The sequence below is a fragment of the Macrobrachium nipponense genome, chromosome 4 (assembly GCF_015104395.2).
Source record: "Macrobrachium nipponense isolate FS-2020 chromosome 4, ASM1510439v2, whole genome shotgun sequence".
Lineage (NCBI taxonomy): Eukaryota > Metazoa > Arthropoda > Malacostraca > Decapoda > Palaemonidae > Macrobrachium > Macrobrachium nipponense.
In genome coordinates, this window is record NC_061100.1 from 48,205,729 (window position 1) to 48,231,140 (window position 25,412).

The 25,412-nt window shown below is 37.3% G+C and overlaps 2 protein-coding genes across 4 annotated transcripts; one reads left to right on the forward strand and one right to left on the reverse strand.

Annotated features, from left to right (window-relative positions):
* Nucleotides 1–200: 200 nt before the first annotated feature.
* LOC135210915 (large ribosomal subunit protein eL13-like) lies at nt 201–10,774 on the reverse strand. 3 transcript variants are annotated; one of them, XM_064243870.1, is made up of 6 exons: nt 10,628–10,774; nt 1,338–1,535; nt 1,063–1,114; nt 773–946; nt 466–597; nt 201–316 (listed from the first exon to the last, which is right to left on the reverse strand). In XM_064243870.1, exons 2-6 carry the CDS (start codon nt 1,526–1,528, stop codon nt 224–226), a joined length of 642 nt encoding a protein of 213 aa, XP_064099940.1. In that variant the 5' UTR covers nt 1,529–1,535; nt 10,628–10,774; the 3' UTR covers nt 201–223. The 3 variants fall into 3 exon arrangements, with proteins under 3 accessions (XP_064099940.1, XP_064099942.1, XP_064099941.1); XM_064243872.1 differs by having other exon boundaries at nt 10,634–10,700; XM_064243871.1 differs by having other exon boundaries at nt 10,578–10,660.
* Nucleotides 10,775–17,668: 6,894 nt separating this feature from the next.
* LOC135211354 (putative nuclease HARBI1) lies at nt 17,669–18,220 on the forward strand. The gene has a single exon (XM_064244668.1). It carries the CDS (start codon nt 17,669–17,671, stop codon nt 18,218–18,220), a length of 552 nt encoding a protein of 183 aa, XP_064100738.1.
* Nucleotides 18,221–25,412: the final 7,192 nt, after the last annotated feature.

Consider the following 25,412-nt stretch of genomic DNA (forward strand, 5'->3'; position numbering starts at 1 on the left):
TTGACATCTAAAGACGAGGCAACCACCTATGACTACCCTGATGACTTGAAAAAGAAAAACTAAATAAAATGCTAAGAAAATACTTAAAAATATTTCAAACCATACTAAGAAAAGTTTCACTTACCAATTCAGTAGAGCACTCAATTTAAATTTTCATATAAATTTGATATAAACATTCAAGAAAGGACAAAAAAATCACATTTCTCTTTTTGCCACTTTAATATTATTTTTTGGCTCCACCAATAACAGCAGCACTTTCTGCAGCTTCCTGTGCCTTCTTGGCGCGCTTTCCCCAGTTGCGAGCAGTTGACCTTTCCTAAAGGAGTCGAGATAGAGGGAAAAAATAAAAATTACTCATTTAAAGTTGAAGTGCCACAAAAAAAGGCAATATACAACATCCATACCACATTTTGAGACCGATTTAATTCTCTCAAAACAAATATGAACAGGGTTATAAGATCTTACACTCTTGAGGGCATTGAAGCAGCTGTAAGCCTTGTCTCTCTTGCTGATTTTTCTGGAGGTTTCCTTAATAGACTGTGGATGAAGAGGTAAGACTTCTCCCACCAACTGCTGTGCCATAGAAAGTTCCTGGGGCTGCAAAAGATATATTGCATAAGAAAGGAAGAAAATATATATATAATATACATACCAACCCAATATATATATATATATCTATATATCTATATATATATATATATATATATATATATACACACATACCACCCCAATGTCAAAACATTCCCTTGTAAAACATGTGTGATTGACTTACAGAGGAATCTGCTTTCCTGGGCTTGTTGACCTTCAATGGGAAGAGGATCAACTTGCTCTTGTATTCCTTTAGTCTCCTGACATTTCTCTGTAGGCTTTGCATGCTTTTATTAGTTCGGCGATGGTCTACAGCAATACCAATTGTCATGGCATAACGTTTATTCAGACCTGCTCCCTGTAAAATATATAATAAACATCACAACAGGGACAAGGTATGAAATTGAAAAAATAAAATAAAAAATAAATTCAGACTAAAATTAAAAATATCTATCAACTTTAAACTTATAATACCTTAAGTTCTTCCAAAGTGAAGCCCTTCCCCAAACGTTTCTTGATGTGGTATCTGAAAGATAAATGTGCTTCTGAATATTAAAAACCAATTGTTAACAAATTTACTCCAAATTCACCAATAACCAAATGAGTTTACATATTTACACTAAAATCACTAATAAATATTTCCGAGTGTTCCCATAATGGCAAGGAGAAAAATCATCAATGGTGTTCCCATCCCAGCATGGAGAAAAATCATCAATTCAATATCATTAGCCTACAACTGAAGATCTTACCTATTGGATGGGCAGGTGATGATGGGCTTCAGTTTTCCCAAAGGTCTTGGGGCCACTAATCTTGCTTTCTTCTGCCTCTTATTTCGCCTGCGTAGTTTCCTCGCGGGCTGTGTGAACCAGCAGCGTACATAACGCTGCCAATCCTTATGAAAGTGGGCATTCGGAATAATATTGTTCCTTTTAGGTGCCATGGTCACTCTGCAAAATAAAATAAAAGGTTTCACAAAGAAGAAGAAGTAGTAGAAAAAGAAGAAGTAGAAGTAGAAGTAGAAGTAGTAGTAGTAGTAGTAGTAATAAAATATACAAGCAAGCAAACATTCTATGCTGACAATTACCATAAATCTCTGTTTTGTCTACATAACGATCAATGGAGTTTTTAAAATCCTTCAACTGTTACCTACAGTAATAGACTTCAGGAGCTGTAGTACCCAGACTGCCAGCAAAAATATAAAATAAAAGGCAATTGCTTTGGAAGTGCATTGCCACATAACCCCCTTACGCCGAAGCGGTAAAAAAAAATTGTCTCCCGTGTGCCGGAGGTGTTTCAGAGTGAGCGAGGAAGCGGAAATTTTTTTTTTTTCAAAAAATCACAGCACGCTTAGTTTTCAAGATTGAGTTCATTTTTGGCTCCTTTTTTTGTCATTGCCTGAAGTTTAGTATGCAACCATCAGAAATGAAAAAAATTATCATTATCATATATAAATAATGCGATATATGATAGCGCAAAAAAAAATTCATATAATTGTATTCAAATCTTGCTGTGCGCAAAACAGTTCAAGGTAACAAGTTACTTTTTTTTCGTTGTAATGTACACTAAATTGCTATCATTTTGGTATATAATACATTGTAAAACAATTAAAGCAACACAGAGAAAATATTATCACAAAATAATGCATGAATTCGTAACGCGGACGTAAACAAATATATTTTTCAAAAATTCACCATAAATCTAAATATTGTCCTAGAGACTTCCAATTTATTTCAAAATGAAGACAAATGATTGAATATTACTATACTGTAAGAGTATTAGCTTACAATTGCAGTTTCCGACCATATCTGACGAGTTAAAGTTGACCGAATGTCGAATTTTTTTATATACGTATATATTTATATGCAATTATTTAGCAAATAAGAAAAGCTACAACCTTCAAATATTTTTAGTTTTATTCTACATGAAATTGCACACATTTTCATATATAAAACTCTATGAAATGCCTAATATGAAACTGAGCAAATATTCCGAGAATGGTACGTACGCATTTCAGAGATTTGTGGCGGAGAATCCGCGCGCGGAGGGAAGGAAAGATTTTTTTTTTTAAATTCACCATAAATTGAAATATTTTGCTAGAGACTTCGAATTTGTTTCAAGATGAAGATGAATGACTGAATATTACTAGACTAAGAATTTTAGCTTACAATTGCGTTTTTCGACCATTTCGGTAGTCAAAGTTGACCGAACGTGGTTTTTATTCTATTTATCGTGATTTATATGCAAATATTTCAAAAATGAGAAAAGCTACAACCTTCAATTATTTTTTGCTGTATTCTACATAAAATTGCGCACATTGTCATATATAAAACTTTATGTAACGGCTAATTTAAAATGGTGCAAACATTACCACAACCGCACGTATGATTTTTTCGGAAGTTACCGCGCGGACGTAAAGAAAATGTTATTTTATTCATAAATTCACTATAAATCGAAATATTGTGCTAGAGACTTCCAACTTGTTGCAGAATGAAGGTAAATGCTTGAATATTACTAGAATATACGCGTTTTAGCTTACAATTGCGTCTTTCGACCATTTCGGTAGAGTCAAAGTTGACCGAAGGTTGAAATTTTGGCAATTATCGTTATTTATATGAAAATATCTCAAAACTGATAAAAGCTACAACCATGGGTTGTTTTTAGTTGTATTGTGCATGAAATTGCGCACATTTCCATATATAAAACTTTATATAACGGCTATTTTTATAATGGTGCAAACATTACCACAATCGCATGTATGATTGTTTTCGGAAGAGTTACCGCGCGGACGTAAGGAAAAAGTTTTTTCATAAATTCACCATAAATCGAAATATTGTGCTAGAGACTTCCAATTAGTTGCAAAATTAAGGTAAATGATTGAATATTACTAAAATATACGAATTTTAGCTTACAATCGCGTTTTTCGACCATTTCGCTAGTCAAAGTTGACCGAAGGTTGAAATTTTGGCAATTATCGTTATTTATATGAAAATCTCAAAACTGATAAAAGCTACAATCATGAGTATTTTGTTGTATTCTACATAAAAATGCGCACATTTTCATATATAATACTTCATGTAACGGCTAATTTACAATGGTAAAAAAATTATGTCAGTGACGAAATAATTTCCGAGATGTCACAGCTACTTTTTAGTGCGTAACGATATGCAAGATTGCACGTTACTCGAGTATATACAGTAAGTTGTATATCAATTTTTGTTAGCCTTAAAACTAGTGTTTCGGTTATTTCGAAGCCAGTACCGAAGCACGTGTTCGAACAGATCTACCGGCCCGGCGGTGGGTACGTTTCGGTTACCTCGAACCCAGTAACGAAGCACGTGTTCGAACAGATCTATCGACCCGATAGTGGTCACGTAGGAACATACATGATGCAGCATTTTGTATGTAAACTAGTGTTTTGGTTAGTTCAAAGCCAGTACCGAAGCACGTGTTCGAACAGTAAGGCCGTGGCGAAGCTCCAGGTGTTTAATTGTTTAATGTTAGTTATATGGGAGGATTTATAGCCTAGGCTGTCGTGTTTTTTTGTATGTGCTGTGGCTAATTCACTGTGGGCACATAGGAACATACATGATGCCGCATTTTGTACATAGGGTAAAACACCAGCGACTACCAACCCTTATCACTGTGTACAGGTCTTATTCACTCTATATTTAAATGGTGAAACAAGAATACAATTACAACTCCAAGCATACCATTCAAAAGATTGAAGTTTCGTCAACATAATGTGATATATGAAAGCCCCATACGAACTAAAATAAGCATGTGACGCTCTTCGTAGAATATTTATTCAAGGCAGTTTTGAAATCCAATATGGCGGCTACCGTGGGATGTACCGGTTTTGAACAGTGACGAAAATCATCTTTCCCAGCACTCATTTGAACAATGTTAGCATATGTATGCAACGTTTATTGATCTTACTCAAGATTGCAGTTGTAATCAGCACAATAAAACAACATTTTGTTGCCTATATTACTGAAAGTATGAAACTTTTTATTCCCGGGGTCATGGTTTGAACTGAATCTTATCTTGTAATCGGTGGTTTTTATCCTTACTGCCATCACAACTGAAACTCGTGCGCTTATTTGATTGTTATTATACACATTTTGGTCTTGGTTCACTCCACATTGCACTTTAAACCCGTTGCTGTTGCTGGTTCCTAAGCGCGCGCGCCACAAACACAGTTACGAACAGCAGACGACGAAACTGCAAAGTTTTATTCCCTAAATTGTTTACTTTACTAGTTTAGTTTAAATTTACTTTACTTAAAATTTTTAATTTAATTCATGTATATTATCCCTTTTTTGTAACCAAATTACCCGAAAAATTACAGATATTTCTAAAGTAGATACAATCAAATGTTTCTAATGTTTTCGAACATCTGGCTGCCGAAAACCATAGAGGAACGACTATGGATAATTGAATTATATAATTTTTTTTTTTTTGCTTTTTTGTTTTTGATAGCACTCTTCATAGATTTCAGTCTATATTAGTATTTTGAATTTCTTTAATAACCGTATGCCAGAAATAAATGTAACCTTTAATGTTTGCATGCTAAGAATGGCAAAATCATCGTTGCCACATTAGTGGAGGCTTCACACATACACTGTTTCATTATTATAAAGTGTTTCCATGAATTCTAGTTGTCATAGTAATGCAATAAGGATAAAATTGCTTTAATATTTATGTATATATACTTCCAATACATAGCCTAATTTCACCAATCAACGTTTTGTGTGTAGTCTTATACCCAGTTTGGAGGGTCAACACATACCGAATGGCAACAAAGAAGAAGAAAGAAGAGAAAAATGAAAAGAAGACAAGAAAAGAAAAGAAGAAGAAAAGAAGAAGAGCAGAGAGACGGAAGAAGAAGAAAAAGAAGAAGAAAAGAAAAGAAAAGAAGAGAAGAAGAAGAAGAGAAAGAGAGAAGAGAGGTAGAGAGAGAGAGAGAGAGAGGAGCGAGAGAGAGTAGAGAGAGAGAGAGAAGAGGAAGCGAAGGAACGAGAAAGAAGGTGTGCAGTGGAGGGGGGGGGGAGAGAGAGAGAAGAGATAGAAGAAGAGAGAGAGAAGAAGAAGAGAAGAGAAGAAGAGAAGAGAGAGAGAGAGAGAGAGAGAGAGAGAGAGAGAAGAGGAAGGCGAAGAACGAAGAAGGAAAGGGGTGGCAGTAGAGAGAGAGAGAGAGAGAGAGAGAGAGAGGGGGGGTAGGTGGAGCTTCATACGCGTGTTCGTATCCATTTCTGCATAATGGAGTTTGTCTCTTGGTACAAGGACAAGTGTCGTTATTCTGTACGTTTAGTGATTCACGATACCCTTATAAATTACGGCACTGGGTGTAATGCACTAAAGCAAAATCTCGTTCTGATAAGTGTGTTCGTTACAGAAATAAGTATTGCCCAAAAACGTGCTTGCACTGTCTCTGAAACCCATAGTGGGTATGCTGCTTAGTTGTCAATCAAGTTTTTGGTAATCAAGTAGTTTTTACAAGCTAGCTATTGAATAAATTTGTATTTTTCTCAATCAAAACATATGGCCCCCAATGATAACTTTCCACTTGTAACGACTTTCTGGTCATTGCAAATTCGGCCCCATAATTTCTTATGGTGCTAAAACAGAGGCGCATCGACCGAAATCGATTGCGTCACACTACGGCGGTAATCCGGCCGTAAAACATCATAGTATATCCAAAAAGTAAATAATAAAGATATACATGCACATTACGGTTATACCAATTACATGAAGAGCTGATAATCTGCATGAATAACCGGTAAACTGTTCTGCAAGAAAGTTGAGTAAAGCAATTATTTACAATAGGTACGAAAGTCAAGATGTCGTGACGTCATAATACGGGACTTGAAAGAACGTTCTAATTCCAAAAATGAATTACCTAAATTTGAATCAGAATCGAGTTACTGGGTAGTTCGCAGATCCGGGGACAGATCCTAAAATTCCAGAACCAATACCCCAATTAACAAAATGCATAGAATAAAAGTTGTCCACACCAAAATACCGTCCGCCGATATTTCCCGTGAAACTTAAATTTTTCCAAGTACCCACTTGATGTGAAGGCTGACACGGCGGTCGGAGCTCCCGTAGTTCTTGAGTTGGCCGCGGACAGGCGCTGTACGTCGGCCCGCCCCCAACGCGGGAAATTTTAAACCAAACCAATCCTGTATCAGGTTGACCCAGGTCATTCCCAAGGGACATTAACTTCCTCCCAACCAATAAAAACGTGTCCCATGAATATGAATCAGACAATCATACCTGCAGTCACAAAATTTGCCCTTCCCATTCTACACCGCCGCCATGGATAGAACTCATTCCGTATTGTTTCCGAAAAGTGTTACTGCTGATCAGTTCGATCAATATACGCATTTGTATATTGGTATCCTTCTCAAGTTTTTAAGAAACACGGACGAATTTATGAAGTGGTTATATAGGGAAGGGTTACTTGGGGACTATTCGGGGTTATGCACAACATGCAACACAGCGAACCGTCGATTCATGAAACATGGGACCAGCGAGGCCACGGCCAAGCGATATACGTGGCGATGTACAAACAGCAAGTGTGGTAAGAAGGTATCAGTTCGGCACGGATCCTTTTTTGGAAAGTCGCGTTTGTCTCTTGAGACAATTATTATATTAATATTTTGCTTCATAAAGAAGATCCCACAGTGTGATATATGAAAGCCCCATACGAACTAAAATAAGCATGTGAGCTCTTCGTAAAATATGTTTTCAAGGCAGTTTTGAAATCCAATATGGCAGCTACGTTTTGCATGGAAGGTTCTGATCAGTGACGGCCACCATCTTTCCCCAGCCTTCCCAGCACTCATTTGAACAATGTTAGCGTATATATGTAACGTTTATTGATCTTACTCAAGATTGCAGTTGTAATCAGCACAATAAAACAACATTTTGTTGCCTATATTAGTGAAAGTATGAAACTTTTTATTCCCGGGGTTATGGTTTGAACTGAATTCATTCTTAGCTTGTAATCGGCGGTTTTTATCCTTACTGCCATCACAACTGAAACTCCACAGTGCTTATTTGATTGTTATTATACACATTTTGGTCTCAGTTCACTCCACATTGCACTTTAAACCCGTTACTGTTGCTGGTTCCTAAGCGTGCGCCACAAACACAGTTACGAACAGCAGACGACGAAACTGCAAAGTTTTATTCCCTAAATTGTTTACTTTACTCGTTATTTAGTTTAAATTTACTTTGTTATTTAAACATTTTAATTTAATTCATGTATATTATCCCTTTTTTGCAACCAAATTACCCCGAAAAATTAGATATTGGATACGATCAAATGTTTCTAACGTTTTCGTACATCTGGGCCCAGGTTGGAGGGTCAACACATACCAAATGGCAACACACACACACACACAGAGAGAGAGAGAGAGAGAGAGAGAGAGAGAGAGAGAGAGGAAGAGAGAACGAAGGAAAGGGGTGGCGGTGGAGGGGGGGGAGAGGGTAGGTGGAGCTTTATACGCGTGTTCGTATCCATTTCTGCATAATGGAGTTTTTGTCTCTTGGTACAAGGACAAGTGTCGTTATTCTTTACGATTAGTGATTCACGATACCCTTATAAATTACGGCACTGGGTGTAATGCACTAAAGCAAAATCTCGTTCTGATAAGAGTGTTCGTTACAGAAATAGGTATTGCCCAAAAACGTGCTTGCACTGTCTCTGAAACCCATAGTAGGTATGCTGCTTAGTTGTCAATAAAGTTTTTTGTAATAAAGTATTTTTTGCAAAAAAGCTATTGAATAAATTTGTATTTTTCTCAATCAAAACATATGCCCCTCAATGCTAACTTTCCTCTTTTAACGACTTTCTGGTCATTGCAAATTCGGCCCCATAATTTCTTATGGTGCGAAAACAGAGGCGCATCGACCGAAATCGATTGCGTCACACTACGGCGATAATCCGGCAGTAAAACATCTTCATATATCCAAAAAGTAAATAATGAAGATATAGGTATATGAGCATTACAATTATACCAATTACATGAAGAGCTGATAATTTGCATGAATAACTGGTAAACTGTTCTGCAAGAAAGTTGAGTAAAGCAATTATTTACAATAGGTATGAAAGTCAAGATGTCGTGACAGTCATAATACAGGACTTGAAAGAACGTTCGAATTCCAAAAAATAATTACTTAAATTTGAGTCAGAATAGAGTTACTTTTTCAATAACGAATATTTACAAATTAATCATCATAAATACTATGTAAAATATTGATGTTTTACTATTTATTTAAAAAATTATCGAAGTGCACGCTTCGTCGTAGTCTTCTACAAAACAGTTGTTTACTCGGTGATGAAAAGTTTTCCGTTTGTTGTGATAAAAGTGCCCCAGCGTCTGTGGGCACAAGTGGTGTGCGGATTTATCACAGGAAATGGCTAGTTTATTGACACAAGCGACTCCGTAAACATCAAGATGGCGTCAATCTTCTAAATAACTCGAGTTGTAAGTAAAAATGTTGAACGCGTTTTGGTGAGATTTGCACTACGTTTTAGACCGTTCTCAGTACCCTCTGTTTAAATCTTAAAATTTGGCCTTAATTTCTAACTTTGGAGAAAATACTTACTTCAAAAGGAGAGTAGAGGTCTTTAGCTCCGTTTCTCACCAACAACAAGTCGCGACTGATGCCCATCTCCGGTGTCAGGACGCGTTATAATGTACTTTTTCGGAGGGTGGCAAGCGTTGATTGTAGGTGGCCTGTTTGGCCTGCCGTGGTGTTTTACCCTATGACCTTAATTTCTAACTTTGGAGAAAATACTTACTTCAAAAGGAGAGTGGAGGTCTTTAGCTCCTTCTCTCACCAACAACTTGTGACCGATGACCAGCTCCAGTGTCAGGACGCATTATAGGGTAAAAAACCGCATGGTACAGGGGTGGACCATGTACAATCAATGTGTACAACCCCAAGAAAAGTACACTATAACGCATCCTGACACCGGAGTAGAGGTCTTTAGCTCCGTTTCTCACCAACAGCAAGTCGCGTCTGATGCCCATCTCCGATGTCAGGACGCGTTATAATGTACTTTTTTTGGGGTTGTACACATTGATCGTACATGGTCCACCCCTGTACCATGCGGTTTTTTACCCTAGCTAATGTACTTTTTTTGGGGTTGTACACATCGATTGTACATGGTCCACCCCTGTACCATGCGGTTTTTTGCCCTAAATACTTTGTCGGAAGATGGCCAGCCACGAGTCGGTGAGTTGGCCAGTCCATGCAGTTTTACCCTAATTGCAGATACTGGAAGTGCTAGTTATTTTTTGGGAATGACCACGCAACGGCACACGTGTCCGCCTGTCGGAACCTTGGTGCTTACCCTATGGCTCTCTAATACTTCCAGAGTGGCCTTCTCCCAGTGCTTAACCTCTCCCCCGGTGTTTAACCTGACCAAAACCCCTATTTTTCAAAGGTCTCTTGCAAAGATGTGAGGTTACTAACAGCTGACCGACAATGCTTAAACACCACCTCTTTCGAAGAGAAACAAATTTCATAGTTTAACAATTCGTGCGTTAGCCACTAACCTTACGTTATTCTCGCTCTAGGAACCTATTTTACCCTATTTTATCTCAGACGCGTTGCTGCTATACGTCAAAACAACTGTTCACCTAGCTATATAACACTTTCGACGGCCTAGTAGTCTAACGTTAGCCTTAGAGCCTAAACTAAACTATCTACATCACACTGCCCAGATGCCGATATGGATATTTGAGCAAAAGGCTTCAATTTCTAAAATGTTTTGCGGCTAAAACAAAACTCGAGCACATGTCAACTCATACCCCAAAAATCGTCCCGATCACCTTCCGCTCACACTATCTCCATGTCGGAATGTTAAATTTTATCGTTTAATATCACAAAAATCCGTTAACTAATCTGAATCAACCTTCGATCACCTTAAAGCTTCATAGTATAATAAACAAAACTGAGATGTTGGTACATACTACTACGACGTATACAGACATTATGATGAAAAACAGAAATGTATACTAACACTGACCGTCCTGCGAGCAGGACACACTCAAGAAGAGATTGGTAGCGAGTGCTCGGATGAAAACAAACCTGCAGAGATGATTTTGGTTCTTTCTCGAATTTATCAGTAAAAAATAAATTCTTGTCACAGATAATTTTCCTATTTTTATACTTATCTATGAAAAATTGTAATAAAATTTTATTTTCTATTTATTTATAATGAGAGAGAAAAATTTACTCAATGTCTGTATACGAGATTATTCAAACTAGAGAGGCTGAGCATGAAGGAGCGATTCTGAGCAGCCATATTTCAGAATTCTTAACGACTGCCAATGTTTTTAGTATTCTAAGGAAATATAGAATTTGTAGTATCCTTATTCTATCTTCAGTTAAAGTCGTTGCTGTAATTCTGTTTTTTTTTTAATTCATAAACTTTCCTATAGCGTTCAATGGTTTAGTAGTTCTTAACAGAGATCTTGAATTTCTTTTTCACATTTCTTCAGTTCTTGGGGCAACTTACTGAACAGTCTGGGGGACGTTTGTAGACCAAACAACAACAACAACAACAACAACAATAATAATAATAATAATAATAATAATAATAATAATAATAAAAAAATAATAATAATAATAATAAATCTATTTCAAATTCTCAATACAAATACATACATGCTACACACACACACACAGTAAAGGACATTTAACGTCGGATACTCCGTCATTTATTTTCCTTCGTGGCATATATCTTTATTTTATGGATTTATCACGTTCCTAACTTTCGTGATTCAGTTATCACACACACACACACACACACACACACACACACACACACATATATATATATTATAATTATATTATATATAATATTATATATAAAAATAATATATTATATATTGAAAATAACCTTGATCAACGAAAGTATATAAAACGTGATGCTATGTATAAATAAAGGTTTTTTTGCCATGAAGGAAAAAATGAAAAAGCGAGATAGCCGAGTACTTTCGGTCCTGTTCGGACCCTTTACTGAAGGCAAACTTCAGTAAAGGGTCTGAACAGGACCGAAAGTACTCGGCTATCTCGCTTTTTCATTTTTCCTTCGTGGCAAAAAAACCTTTATTTATATATATATATATTATATAATATATATATATATATATAGATATATATATATATATATATATATATATATTATATATATGTGTGTGTGTGTGTGTGTGCGTGTGTAAAAGCTAGGTACTATGTCGTACCTCTAAGTCAATGGGGATACAAACCGCAATGATGTAAAATCATTCTGCAGTATTATCAAATATATATCCTTGTACAGCAAATTATAGCTTTCGACCATCAGCTGATGGTCGAATGGTATAAAACTGCATAAGGATTTTACATCATTGTGGATAGTATCCCCATACATATATTTATATATATATATATATATATATATATATATATATATATTATATATATCAAATTACCTCTAAGAAAATTAAAGAAATGAATTTAATTAAATCCTTTGTTTCGGAACTATTACAGAATGACTGATACGGAGGGGTAGGAATTCACATAATATATGCTAGGTGGACAGTACAAACAACAAACATACCACTGGAAAAATCCAGACCTGACAGGTGCGGGGGATAGAGCCATTTACTCATTTTTAACCGAGGTCAGATGCTTTGTTTATAAATCTTTTTCCTTTTCCCCGCGTATATCTACTAACTTCCTTAGATTTCAAGAATTTTACATTCTTTTCCTAAATGAAGTGATCAAGTTTATGCTTGCCTTTGCTGATATACATACATACATATATATATATATATATATATATATATATATATATATATATATTAGCGAAACAAGAGTCAGTGTTGTTTCCTTTCAGTGCATTATTAGAATACTCGTAGATATATAATCGTTTTCACACCAGCTCAGTTGATTGTGCTCGTTCGATTGTTTTCACTAGATTGCAGAAATGCCACTGTTCACCTGTAATTATCTTACAGATTTCTCGTTCGATGCCCCACTCTACCAACCAGCAATCAGAGGAATTTATTTCTGGTGATAGAAATTAATTTCTCGATGTGGTTCGGATCCCACAATAAGCTGTAGGTCCCGTCGCTAAGCAACCAAATGGTTCCTAGCCACGTAAAAATATCTAATCCTTCGGGCCAACCCTGTGAGAGCTGTTAATCAGCTCAGTGGTCTGGTAAAACTAAGATATACTTACACATTTCTTAGGCTGTTCTGTTCTCAATCTTCCACTGCTTTCCTGTTTGACCAATATAATAGTTATCACAAGAACTGGATGGAATTTTATATACACTTCCTTTAGTATTGTCTGGAGGGTACTTTATAAGTAGCTACATGTTTCATTGTTCTAAATACTACATTAACTCGAAAGTTCCTAAGTAGAGGGGGGGAATATCTGTCATTAATAATAGTTCATATGACGGTACAAGCTGGGGTTTTGTTTTGTAAATTTCTTTTTTGTTTCCATTCAAAGTTTTCTTATTTTTTTCCCGCTTCTAATGAATATTCTAATACAGAGTCAGGATATTTGTAGCTGTTCCTAATCTTATCTATTTCATCATCAATGTATTCATGTCTACGTTTCCGTTCAGCTCTTGAAATCATGGACGTGAATACTGATTTGTTGAGATTACTGCGTCGACCGGAATAAAAATGAAAATAGACAGAAATATCGACAGGCTTTCTGCAAACACCACTTCAACCCAATTACTAGGTCTATCTACGTATTACTTACTTTACTTTGTCTTCCCGCCACTGGCCAGTGGCATAAGGCTGATACAGTTTCTCTCCATCTGTCTCTGTCCCGAACCATTTCCCTCGCTTCCTCTAGGTTCTGGATTTCATCTTCAAGATCTGTGATAATTATGTCCTATCCACCTCGTTCTTGGCCTACCCAGCGGTAGGTAGGCCACCAGCCTTTTCCTTTTCCATGGTGGATTCGGTTGAAGGTACGAATTCATTGAACCTGACAAAAAAGTTATTTACATTTTCGTTCCCTGTCAAATTCATGTCTTCAACATACCTTAATCAGACCACATTTCGTGAAATGATTTTGTATGGTATTCTGCTTCCCAAAAATTCCAAATACAAATTATGGAGATATAGATTTACCAATTGCCTGGTTGCATACCAAAATATTGGGGGGTGAAATTTCCAACTGATGTCAGAGTTGATTTTTTTTTTTTTTTTTTTACACATTTCAATGAATTCGATTAATGTTCCAGGAAAGTGATATATCCGGCTGTCTTCTCTACCGTATTCGATAAAACTCAAGCAAAATATTTCCTTTTCAGACAGTTTAACTTTACCATTGGATTTGCTGTTCACTCCATCTATAGGATCTTCATTTAGTTCCTTGTACCAAATTTGTCAGCTTTCGTCTCATATCTATATATATATATATATATATATATATATATATATATATATATATATATATATATATATATCCAATAAGAGGTCGAGGCTAGTCCCCATCATGTAGCAGGTGAAAAGGCAAAACAGTTCAATATATTGAAAAGTACGATGTGACTCACACATAGGAATTAGTTACCGTACAGGGATGAAGCTTTCTAGTCCAGAGCTTTCAAATATAAGAAACCATGCACAAATATGCAAATGCAGAATCAACTACGATGATTTTAAGATAATTTTATCCAGCCCTTTTGAAAACCAACTCCCTATACTCGAGTCCTTGGCCATTAAGCACCTTGTTCCAAAATTGAATAACAACACTACAGCAGTTCCATTATACATTGCTTGACCGCCCACTTTTATCTTCTTTCCTTGGTTATCTCTACTCCTTCTCGCTCTGGCAGGCCTTTCAGCAACCGAACCTCGGGTTGTAAGGTTTGTTTTACATATTTTAAAATTTTGTTAACAATTTTTACTTAGTGTTTAATACATTGTGTGTTTTTAGTTATTTGATTTTTATTTAAATTTTATATATTTTTTCTCGTGCTTATTTGTATGTAACAATTTATATTAATCTTGCTGGACAAGTTTGTAATTTATGTATTTTTGTTTTTTATAGCCTTGAAAATGAGACCATAGTCTTGAAACGTTGGCAACAATAAAGCAACCCAATGTATTGAGCTGTTTTGCCTTTTCACCTGCTATATATATATATATATATATATATATATATATATATATATATATATATTATATATATATATATTAAATATAATTCTTCATAATTCTTCAGGTCATTGGTAACAGCAATAAATCCCTTACAGAGATTTGGATTGTGGTTTTTTCTTATTTCCATAAACAATCCCTGATGTTGTGTCGTAATACACCACGCATGCACGCACACACACACACACACACACACACACATATATATATATATATATATAATATATATATATATATATATATATATATATATATATATATATATATATATATATATATATATATATTGTTATGGCGGCCTCCTGCTCACTATACATAAACAGAACTAATATGCTCTTCAAACCTTCAATAAAGGACTATTCTCAGAGCATTAGAGTAGACCATCCATAGGGTATTCCCTCTTACACAATTCTCGTGTGAAACCAAAATCTAGATCCAGGTTGTATGAATACCCAATTTTTTTTTTTATTTTTTTTTTTTTTACATGAAAAGGCAAAGAGAATTACTCTTCCCTTACACATACTCTTCTAATAGCAGCTTTTCAAAAGGTACCAAATATGACTTCAAAAAGGGCTATTAAACCCAAGGAGTTAGGATCCTCAGCAAAACAATATACACTTAAAGAGGAATTAGGAAAAGACCAAACTTTATAAAAATAACTATTTATTTACGAATTAAAGTTAGCCGTAAATGATGGTTGGGGGCTAGAAACCGCATTCAGCTACAACACAACACAAGCATTCCCCATTCTCCCACCTAAAGGTGGCCTCACATTAAGCCTTTTTTTCTCCAGCAGCGAGCCGTTGCTGCCGAAAATGGAAATCCAGGAGCTTTTAGCTCGAGATTTTGGCTTCCCGACTGGATGGGAAGCACCGAGCACAAACCGCGAGCGACTGCGTAGTGTAAACATGCAAGATGGCTGCTGCTGATAGGACGTACTCTCAGACCTTTGTCTTCTCTTCTCCTGAGCCACTCTCGAACCCACAAAAGTTTTTTGTTACTCTTGCATCCACGTAAGATTCCGAGGAAACACATCACTGCAGCACATCTTGCAACAGTCCGACAATTTCTGGGCACCATGATGATATCAGCTGATCAGTTTTGATTACTTTTTCCTACTGCTCCTCTAAACCACGAGGTCCTAGTGTGATGCTGGCTGGATGCTGGCCAAAACCGCGAGCAAGAAATGACTAGTGTGATACCAGCATAACAGGTATACTGACAGAAGGAGAGAAAGTCAAAGAGGGAGGAAGAAAACAAACTCACGGTGGCAAAAAACACAAGCATACGACAGTAGAAGGCAAAGATAAGAAAAATAACCCTTAATTCTACTCATAACAATCAAATTCCTAAACCTAACTTACATAATAACACAAATCTCTAACTAACACGCTTATACATAAATCCAAAACTGTAGAGTGTATCTTGAAGATTATTCTGTCGATTATCATCAGCAACTTGAAGCCTCCAATACACCTAAGTGTTATAGGTCGATAAAATACTGTTCCTTATATATGCTTACTGGAGATAAATCTCCCTATGTCCATCACAGACCACAGTTTAAGTCAACTCCGTTGAATACTGTCAACAAATCCCCGCAGTGTCAGTGGCACGACAGCGTCCATATTCACACTAAACAACTTTCATGTAATATTTACGTTTGCCGGAGGCAAGTCTCTCTACGTGTGACGTAACGCTCCACAACAGCGAAGAGGTCCGAAGAAAGCTGCTACAGGGGTGAACGTCGAAATCAAAAACTTGCACAATAAATGATGAGAGTGCCCTCATACACTACTGGACTCAAAAGGACAGACACAGGCCAGTAGAAAAGCAGAGTCCAGTTTTGATGCTTTATATATATAATAATAAACCTGCTGCAAGGCAGTCCAAAGGGCAGGCAACGGCAAGGCTCAAACATGCAGCAGACCTCTCGCTCAAACAGACTGTGGTGGAACTCTTTGTAGAGGCAAAAATTCCAAATACCAAACCGTCGCTGAATCACCCAATGACTCAAATATATGAAAATAAAAGAGAAAATTATCCCCCATGCCCCATGGGTGTATTACCAGTAACAAGCGAAATGCCCAGTGGTGAAAAAAAAAAAAAAAACAGCCCAAACCTTCGTTTAGCGGCAAAAGGTAATCAAAATTTGAGTATAAAGGTAGGTTTACACCTACGCACTTTTGTGTTATGGGCAGTTATGGCATGGGTCTGCAAGAAGCCGCCAGAAAATTGACGTGGTGTGAGTAAAAATGACTGTTATTGGGCGGTGTGCCATGGACCCGTGCGGTGTGTTACAGGCATGTTACAGCTTGTTATGGTGACATTGCGGTGTCTAGCGCAGTGTTACGGAGTTGGTGTGGTTTTACGGTGCGTGTTGCTATGCCATGGCATGCCCTCTTGCGGCTTTGTTACTCTGTGTAGCGGTGTGTTACAGGTGGCTTTTGGTGTTGTTGCAGAGTGCGCACACGTGCATGAGACACGACTTGGAACGGTGCATGATTGTTGCACATGCACCGTGCCACACCGTTTCAGATATGAACCAGGGGTATATATAGAGGCCTGCCAAGCACATCCTTCATTCCACGTCCAGCTAGCATGCATTATGGACCTCAACAGCCTCTCACCCCAGGAGGCCCAGAGATTTTTGGTAGCTGTCCTGTGTCTCTGTACAGTCCAGTTCATTGATGGGTTGAGAAGACGTACTACAGTGCCACACCCACCTGCACAGATATGCAGAAAGGACGGTAGGGCAGGGCAGATTTGGGCTCGGGAGTGGCTGACACGGCAACAACTACATGGAGACTAAGACCAGCTGCTACAAGAACTGAAAAAGGAGGACCGCAAAGGACACAAGAACTTCCTACGCATCTACCCTGAATTGTTCAAGGAGATGGTTGAAAGGCTGACGCCCATTTTGAAGAAGAATGACACAAAAATGCAGATTGCACAAGAGGTAGGACTCAAGTTGGTGGTCACTCTCCGCTACCTGGCAAGTGGGAACGACTATACAAGTCTCCAATACAGCTTCAGAGTCTCCAAGAGTTCCATATGCTTGTTTATCTCATTAGTCTGCCAAGCCATTATCGACACATACATACCAGAAGTGATGAAGTGCCCCAAGACAGCAGAAGAATGGAACGACATAGCAAAACGATTCGCCTCAAAGTGGAACTACTTCAATTGTGTGGGAGCCCTGGATGGGAAGCATGTCGCAATCAAGAAACCCAAAGGTGGAGGATCACTGTCCTTCAATTACAAGAAGTTCCACAGCATCATCCCCATGGCTCTCTCTGATGCAAAATACAGGTTCCTGTTCGTCGACGTCGGTGCAGAAGGAGGTGCTGGGGATGGGGGAACCTGGCAGAAGTGCTACCTGGCCAGGGCGATCACATACAATCGAGCAGGACTCCCACAATACAGAAATCTGCCCAACGATGACTAACCCATCCCTTTCCACATATATTTGCGACAATGCCTTTGCTCTCAAGTCGTGGATGATGAAGCCCTACTCCCACCAATCACAAGATCCCACCGAACCACTATACAGCTACAGATTATCTCGCGCTTGTCAAGTGGTGGAAAACGCATTCAGCCTGCTGCAGATGAGATGGCGAGTCTTTAGGACGACGATGCAACAGGATGTACAGGTTTGCAAGAAGATAACTTTGTGCGCATGTGTCATGCACAACCTGGCACTGCAACGCTACCCATGTGCTGGCACCGACGTCGACCATGAGGACCAACACCATAACGTCGTACCAGGTACTTGGAGGCAGGAGTCGCTGAGCCTCATGGAACGACTCATGGCAAGAAGGGGACCGAACTACACACGTCGAGCGAAGGCTGTCGGAGATTACCTGGCCCAGTACTACTCATCGGATGCAGGCGCAGTGGAATGGCAAGAGCAAATGGTGTGTCCTCGAAGACGACTAGCTGCTGACGACTAGAGCACCCAAAGAACTATGTAAAACCTAATCCAACCAATGTTATGAATAAAGATCATGATGTATTTATTGTTTTATACTCCCATACTTTTGTATTGTCCTAAGAACTAATAACAATATAATATAATAAACAATACTGGAATGATGATTAGTACATATAAAAAATGATGTTGGAAAATAATGAACTGAAAGTAATAATAACATAATTTATAATAATGAGACAAATGAGAAGCAAATGATGGACATAACAAAAATACTTACTAAACAAACATGTAATGCATAGAATGTAAGAAAATGAACATGAAACGCATAGCATGTAAGAAAACAAACATGAAAAGCACAGAATGTAAGAAAATGTACATGAAAAGCATAGAATGTAAGAAAATGAACATGAAAAGCACAGAATGTAAGAAAACAAACATGAAAAGCATAGAATATTAGAAAATGAACATGAAAAGCATAAATTGTAAGAAAATGAAGTTGTGGCTTGTTTTATATCATAACATTTTCAACTGCAAATATCATATATTATCAACTGAAGTCAATAAGTCTTTAGTCTGTTACTGATTTTTCAGTGTTCTCCTGTTAATAATCATGTACAGTCAATGTTAATTATTGTTTCATTATCATTTGTATGTATTCATGTTCATTTGATCGTGTGCTCAATATTATATATATATATATATATATATATATATATATATATATATATATATATATATATATAGATATATATATATATATATATATATATATAAATATATATATACTACATCTTGTGTGTTTCTTCCCCCGAGTGTGTGGTCAGCGGGAAATTTTGGTAATATTAGTACCATCCTTTTGGCTGTATACACAGTGGAACTAACTGTCCTTAGGGGAAAAGTATCTAAAATTAGAGTTTGACTCCTGACAATGTCACTGTACTATTCCAAAGTGGGTGCTTAATACCGATTTGAAAATATCCTCACATACGGTAGGCGCATAAACAAGAGAATCGGAAAATGGCTAGATAGTTTGATGTAGAAGTATGTTTGATAAGGTTGTGCCTCCATCTTCATATCTTAGTTAGAGGTAATTCGTCTTTTCATAGAAAGAGTGATTACATAAGAAATGAAAGAAACAAGGCGTGATGCGATCGCCAGCATACTCGGGACACGTGCAAGATTTTCCCCTCACACATAAGTTGTAAACATGATATTCCTAACTTAAGGTGAAGTGGCCCTTGTAATTAATACTCATACTTGGTGCTACTCAAACTAACAACAAGGATCAAATAAAAAGGACACAGATTAACTAAAATTTCTGCATCTTAAACTCAATACGAAACACCTTTTTAGACATTTTTAGGCTCTTCCATAGACCTTTCCTAAACCCCCTAACGAGAACAACAACAAAGCAGTTTGTAGGCTTACTCCCCGAGTAAGAGATAGACATAAAATTTCTGAAAATACGTTTTATATGAAATCTGAAGATCAGCTTCTATCTACTTGCATATGGAAGGTGACACTACGGTATGAATAACATTTTGTAAGATATTCATGGTGTTCCTTACTGGAAAATGATTCCAAAATCGCTGAAAATATAATCTCTGCGCCAGACAATGAAATGTAAGATAGGGGTTAAAGGATGACCAATTTTTTGCGCAAATGTTGAAGGTACAGGAACTCGTGGGTATCAGGATGGCTTGTTTTTTGGGAGAAATGTGACGACCACGAAGATTTCTTCAAGCAACCAGTGATCATCGCGATTTTACGTCACCTGGGTTATAAATGAAACTTAAGCAGTGGTTTAGTTAATACTACGAATTTGTGAGCTAACGAGCATCCTTTCGGGATCTTTTGCGTGGTTGACTTCACCATTTGATGCAACCGGCAGGACTACCAACATCCTGAAGTATAGCACAAAAAAATAATCGTACAAAATCGTACAGCACTGACGTACTTGTCTTATTTACGCTAAGAAAGGATCATCAAACTGTGAACGCCCAGTGAGGTGCGAGTCTTGTGCTCGCGCACAATAAATCGTGGCACAGCGAGATTTGAAAGTCTCAGAGGCAAATAGATGATAAAGTTGCTTTCCTATAAATCCCTTATAACTCTGATGATTTTAACCATTTTACACCACATTTCAGCACATATTTTACCCTGAAAACCGCCCCACTCTCTGAGCTGGTCAAGATCAATAATAATAATAATAATAATAATAATAATAATAATAATAATAATAATAATAGTGAACCAATAAATCCTTGTAACGAGGCTATGATATCGAGAATGAAAAGCGACAGTAGTATTAAAAATATTTACGAGTACGTACAAAGTTAAAAATGATAAAGAGAGACTCTCAGAATACTCCGTATATCACGGTACGAATGCAACAGCTCATCCTAATATGATAGAAATATAGGACGTATTGTTTATAATTCGAAATTAGAAAATACCTGTTATCTCGCAAATAGTTATCAAGAGGATATTCAAATTGCTTTTAGTTTTAAAAATACAATCAGAAATAGGTTAGTGTGTAATAATAATAATAACAAACAAGAGGAAAAAACTGACAAGTATCAGAGAAAGATAGAGAAAAACTGACAAGTATCAAGACCTGAAAACAGAAATAAGAAGGATATGGGATGCCAGTGGAAATTGTGCTCATAATCATAAGGAGACTAGGCAACATCCCAAGATCCCAGAAAAGGAACCGGAAAAAACTAGATGCCGAAGTAGCTCCAGGACTCATGCAGAAGGGTGTGCTTCGAGAAAGAGCGCACATAGTGAAAAAAAATGATGGACTCTTAAGGAAGCATGTGCAACCCGGATCTTCACACTATAAAAACTATCCAATCGAATAGGAAGACGGAGATAGATAAAAAGAAAGAAAAGTAATAATAGGAAAACAGCTGGTGATTACGAAATCCCCCCGTGTGCCAAATGCCCTTAACAATACTTGGGAGAGTGTGGGCGGAGCTTGGATGGAAGACTTTCTGAACATCGTAGGGGCCACGAACTCCAGCAACGCATAAGGAAAGGCCTTGTCTCCCATTAGTTCGTTCTAGGTCACGAAATCAATTGGAATGGTGCCTCGGTCATAATTATCTAAGAGTGGAGATGTTGGTGTTTGTCGCTTAGTGGAAATGGCTACAAAAAGAAATGGGTGTGCCTTTGAAGGAAACAAAACCTTCACTCATGAGGATCATTTTGTTCATTCGTTAACAATGGGCCTCTTTGTCTCTTATTTATCTCTTTCATTTATATAGATTTTTGGTATTATGCCAAACACTGGGGCAAGTAAGGCCATACAGCGCTGAAACGGAAATTGACAGTAAAAGGTTAGAGAGGTGTTACAGGAAGAAAACCTAGTAGTTGCACTATGAAACAATGTTAGGAGAGGGTGGCCAGTAAGATGGAAGAAAGAGAATATGAACGGAGGTACAGTAAAAGGAATGAAAGTAGTTGCAGCTAGGGGCCGACGGGACGCTGCCAATAACTTTAAATAATGCCTACATTGCACCGATTTAGGTGCAATGACGGCGCTACCCCGCCACGGGGACCCCTCTTTGTCGACGACTTTGATTCATGTTTCTGGTGATTGCGAGACCCGTGATGCTGCCCCCGCTTCTCTTTTATCCCAGATGACCTATGTTGCTACACCTGAAAGTCAAGGCACCGATGGAGTCTGCTGAGCTGGAATCTCACCCGTGTGACTTCTTCGTCGTTGCAGCCTCCTACTCACCAACAGGAAAACACCGACACGGAGAAGGGTTACCTGGCCAACGCTCTTTGAAGAATCCGCTTTGTACCAGTTTCCTGCGGTGCAGTCTTTACCGTTCTCAACCTGGGGGCCATGGCAAGAATTTAGGGGGGCCATGGTGGGCTGATGCAAATTATACATTTCTAAATGATGTTAGGTATCTGAATAGAAAAAAAAATAAAACTTGCATCATTGTCCTGGCAAAGAAAATTTTCTTTGCCAGGACAGTGATGCAATTTGTAACCACTGATGTGTGAAAAAACATGCAGAGGTTAAATTGAACTTTTTAACAACCAAATTCAAATTTGCTATTGTCCGCTAGTCTTTTGTAGTCTAGTGATGTAAGTTAAGCATAACACAGAAATTTATCAAGTATAAGATAATTATGACTGTAAACTTCGTAATAAATCAAGGGTTTTCTCTTCATCAACATTTTATTTAATTTTTTTTTTTTTTTACCTTTTAGGCGGGGTGGGATTTGGGAGAAAAATGAAGGGGAGCCAAATGACTGTTGTTAATTCATGAAGGGGGAATGGAGTGAAAAAGGTTGAAAACCACTGGAACTTCAGTAGGACTGATTCGCGATACCTATCTGAAAGTCTCTCTTTATCATTTTGAACTCTGTAGTACATATATATTCTTAACACTAGTGCAGTGGTTCTTAACCTGGGGGGCGGCGCGATCCAGCTATGGGGGCATCAGCAATTTCCAGGGGAGGCGCGAGCCCTAGGGAAAAATAAAAAACAAAACTCCAATTATATTCGTTATTCTCTTAACAAGAGCGAGGAACTAATATTCAGAAGTTTATGAAAAAATCCAAAAGTATTGCCTTGTAACGTTAGTTTCCTAGAGTCTACTACTCTAGTTAGGCTCATTGGGCTTCCCATGTTTTGTAATGATTGACCTCCCTTCCTATCCTCGAAACCTCTTCTCTTTTTTCATTTTCCTTTAAATCTGGGAGGGCATTTTATTCATAGATGCGAGGGGCCCGTGAAAGGAAGCACCAACTCTTAGAGGGGGCGTGGTCATAAAAAGGTGTAGAGTCACTGCACTACTGGTTTTTAATTCTCAGTATAATAATAATAATAATAATAATAATAATAATAATAATAATAATAATAATAATAATAATAATAGGAATTCACTGCCCAATAAGGGTGCCACGAGATCCAATGGACTAAAGGTAAGCGAGCCCAGGAGACAATCATTTTATTTATAACTTTGATTGAAACCTTAATTGAAATTATTACTCCAGTTTTTTAAATATTTTCTCAAAATTCAGTAAATGCCGCCCGAACAGGGACACGAACTCTAAATGTTTAAAGCAATTTCGTATTCCATGACTATGATGATGTGTAGCAACACTGAAATATTTCGCCGCGTTTCTTTTGCTTCATGGAAAATCGTTTCATGAGAGAGAGAGAGAGAGAGAGAGACCTTACCTTACAGACCTTACATCTTGTTCGGGTTGCCCCAGGTCCCTCAGTGTGAGGCACCTCTAATGTCTACCAGAGAGTTGCTAGTACATCTTCCGGTATATTTTGCATCTTCCAATCCTCTTGGATGGTCTGGGATGCAGTTTAGATATTTGTCGAGCTTATTCTTAAACACATCTACGCTCACTCCTGATATATTCCTCAGATGAGCTGGCAACGCATTGAATAGACGCTGCATTATCGATGCTGGTGCGTAGTGGATTAATGTCCTGTGTGCTTTCCTTATTTTCCTGGTATAGTTTTGGGCACTATTAATCTACCTCTCTTGCTCTTTCTGATATTTTTAGTTCCATGATATTTTCTGCTATTCCTTCTATCTGTTTCCATGCCTGAATTATCATGTAGCGTTCTCTTCTCCTTTCTAGACTATATAATTTTAAGAATTGTAGTCTTTCCCAGTAGTCTAGGTCCTTAACTTCTTCTATTCTAGCTGTAAAGGACCTTTGTACACTCTCTATTTGTGCAATATCCTTTTGATAGTGTGGGTACCATATCATATTGCATATTCAAGTGGACTACGAACATATGTTTTATAAAGCATAATCATGTGTTCAGCTTTTCTTGTTTTGAAGTGCCGTAACAACATTCCCATTTTTTGCTTTACATTTTGCCAACAGAGTTGCTATTGATCATTGCATAACATGTTCCTATTCATCATCACACCAAGGTCTTTAACTGCTTCCTTATTTGTGATTGTCTCATTATTAGGTCCCTTATATGCATATAGCTTTCTTCTCTGTCTCCATAATTTATTGATTCAAATTTATCAGAGTTAAATACCATCCTATTTACCTCTGCCCAATCATATACTTTGTTAAGGTCTCTTTGTAGAGCGTTCCTATCTTCATCACAAGTAATTTCTCTACTTATTCTTGTGTCATCTGCGAAACTACTCACTACCGAATCCTTCACATTATTGTCTATGTCTTCAATCATAATAACAAACAGTATTGCAGCTAACACCGTACCTTGCGGCACACCGGATATTACCTTGACTTCATCCGATTTCTCGTCGTTTGCAATAACTATCTGTTTTCTGTTGTGTAAAAATTCTTTTAACCATCTTCCTACTTTATCCACGATATTGTGTTTTCTAATTTTCTTCGCTAATATTTTATGGTCTACTTTATCAAAAGCTTTTGCAAAGTCTAAATAAACCACATCTGTTTCATTTTCCGCTTTTCATATTTTTGAATATGTTCTCACGGTGGACTAACAGTTGGGTTTGTGTACTTTTTCCGGGTACGAAACCCATGTGTCCTTTATTAAACAAATTATTTTTTATTAAATGTTTCATAATATTTTTCTTCATTACCCTTTCATACACTTTCATAATATGTGATGTTAGACTCACAGGCCTATATTACTTGCCTCTAGTCTTGATCCACTTTTGAAAGTAGGGGTAATATATGCTAATTTGTGCTCCTCATAAATCTTGCCTGTATCT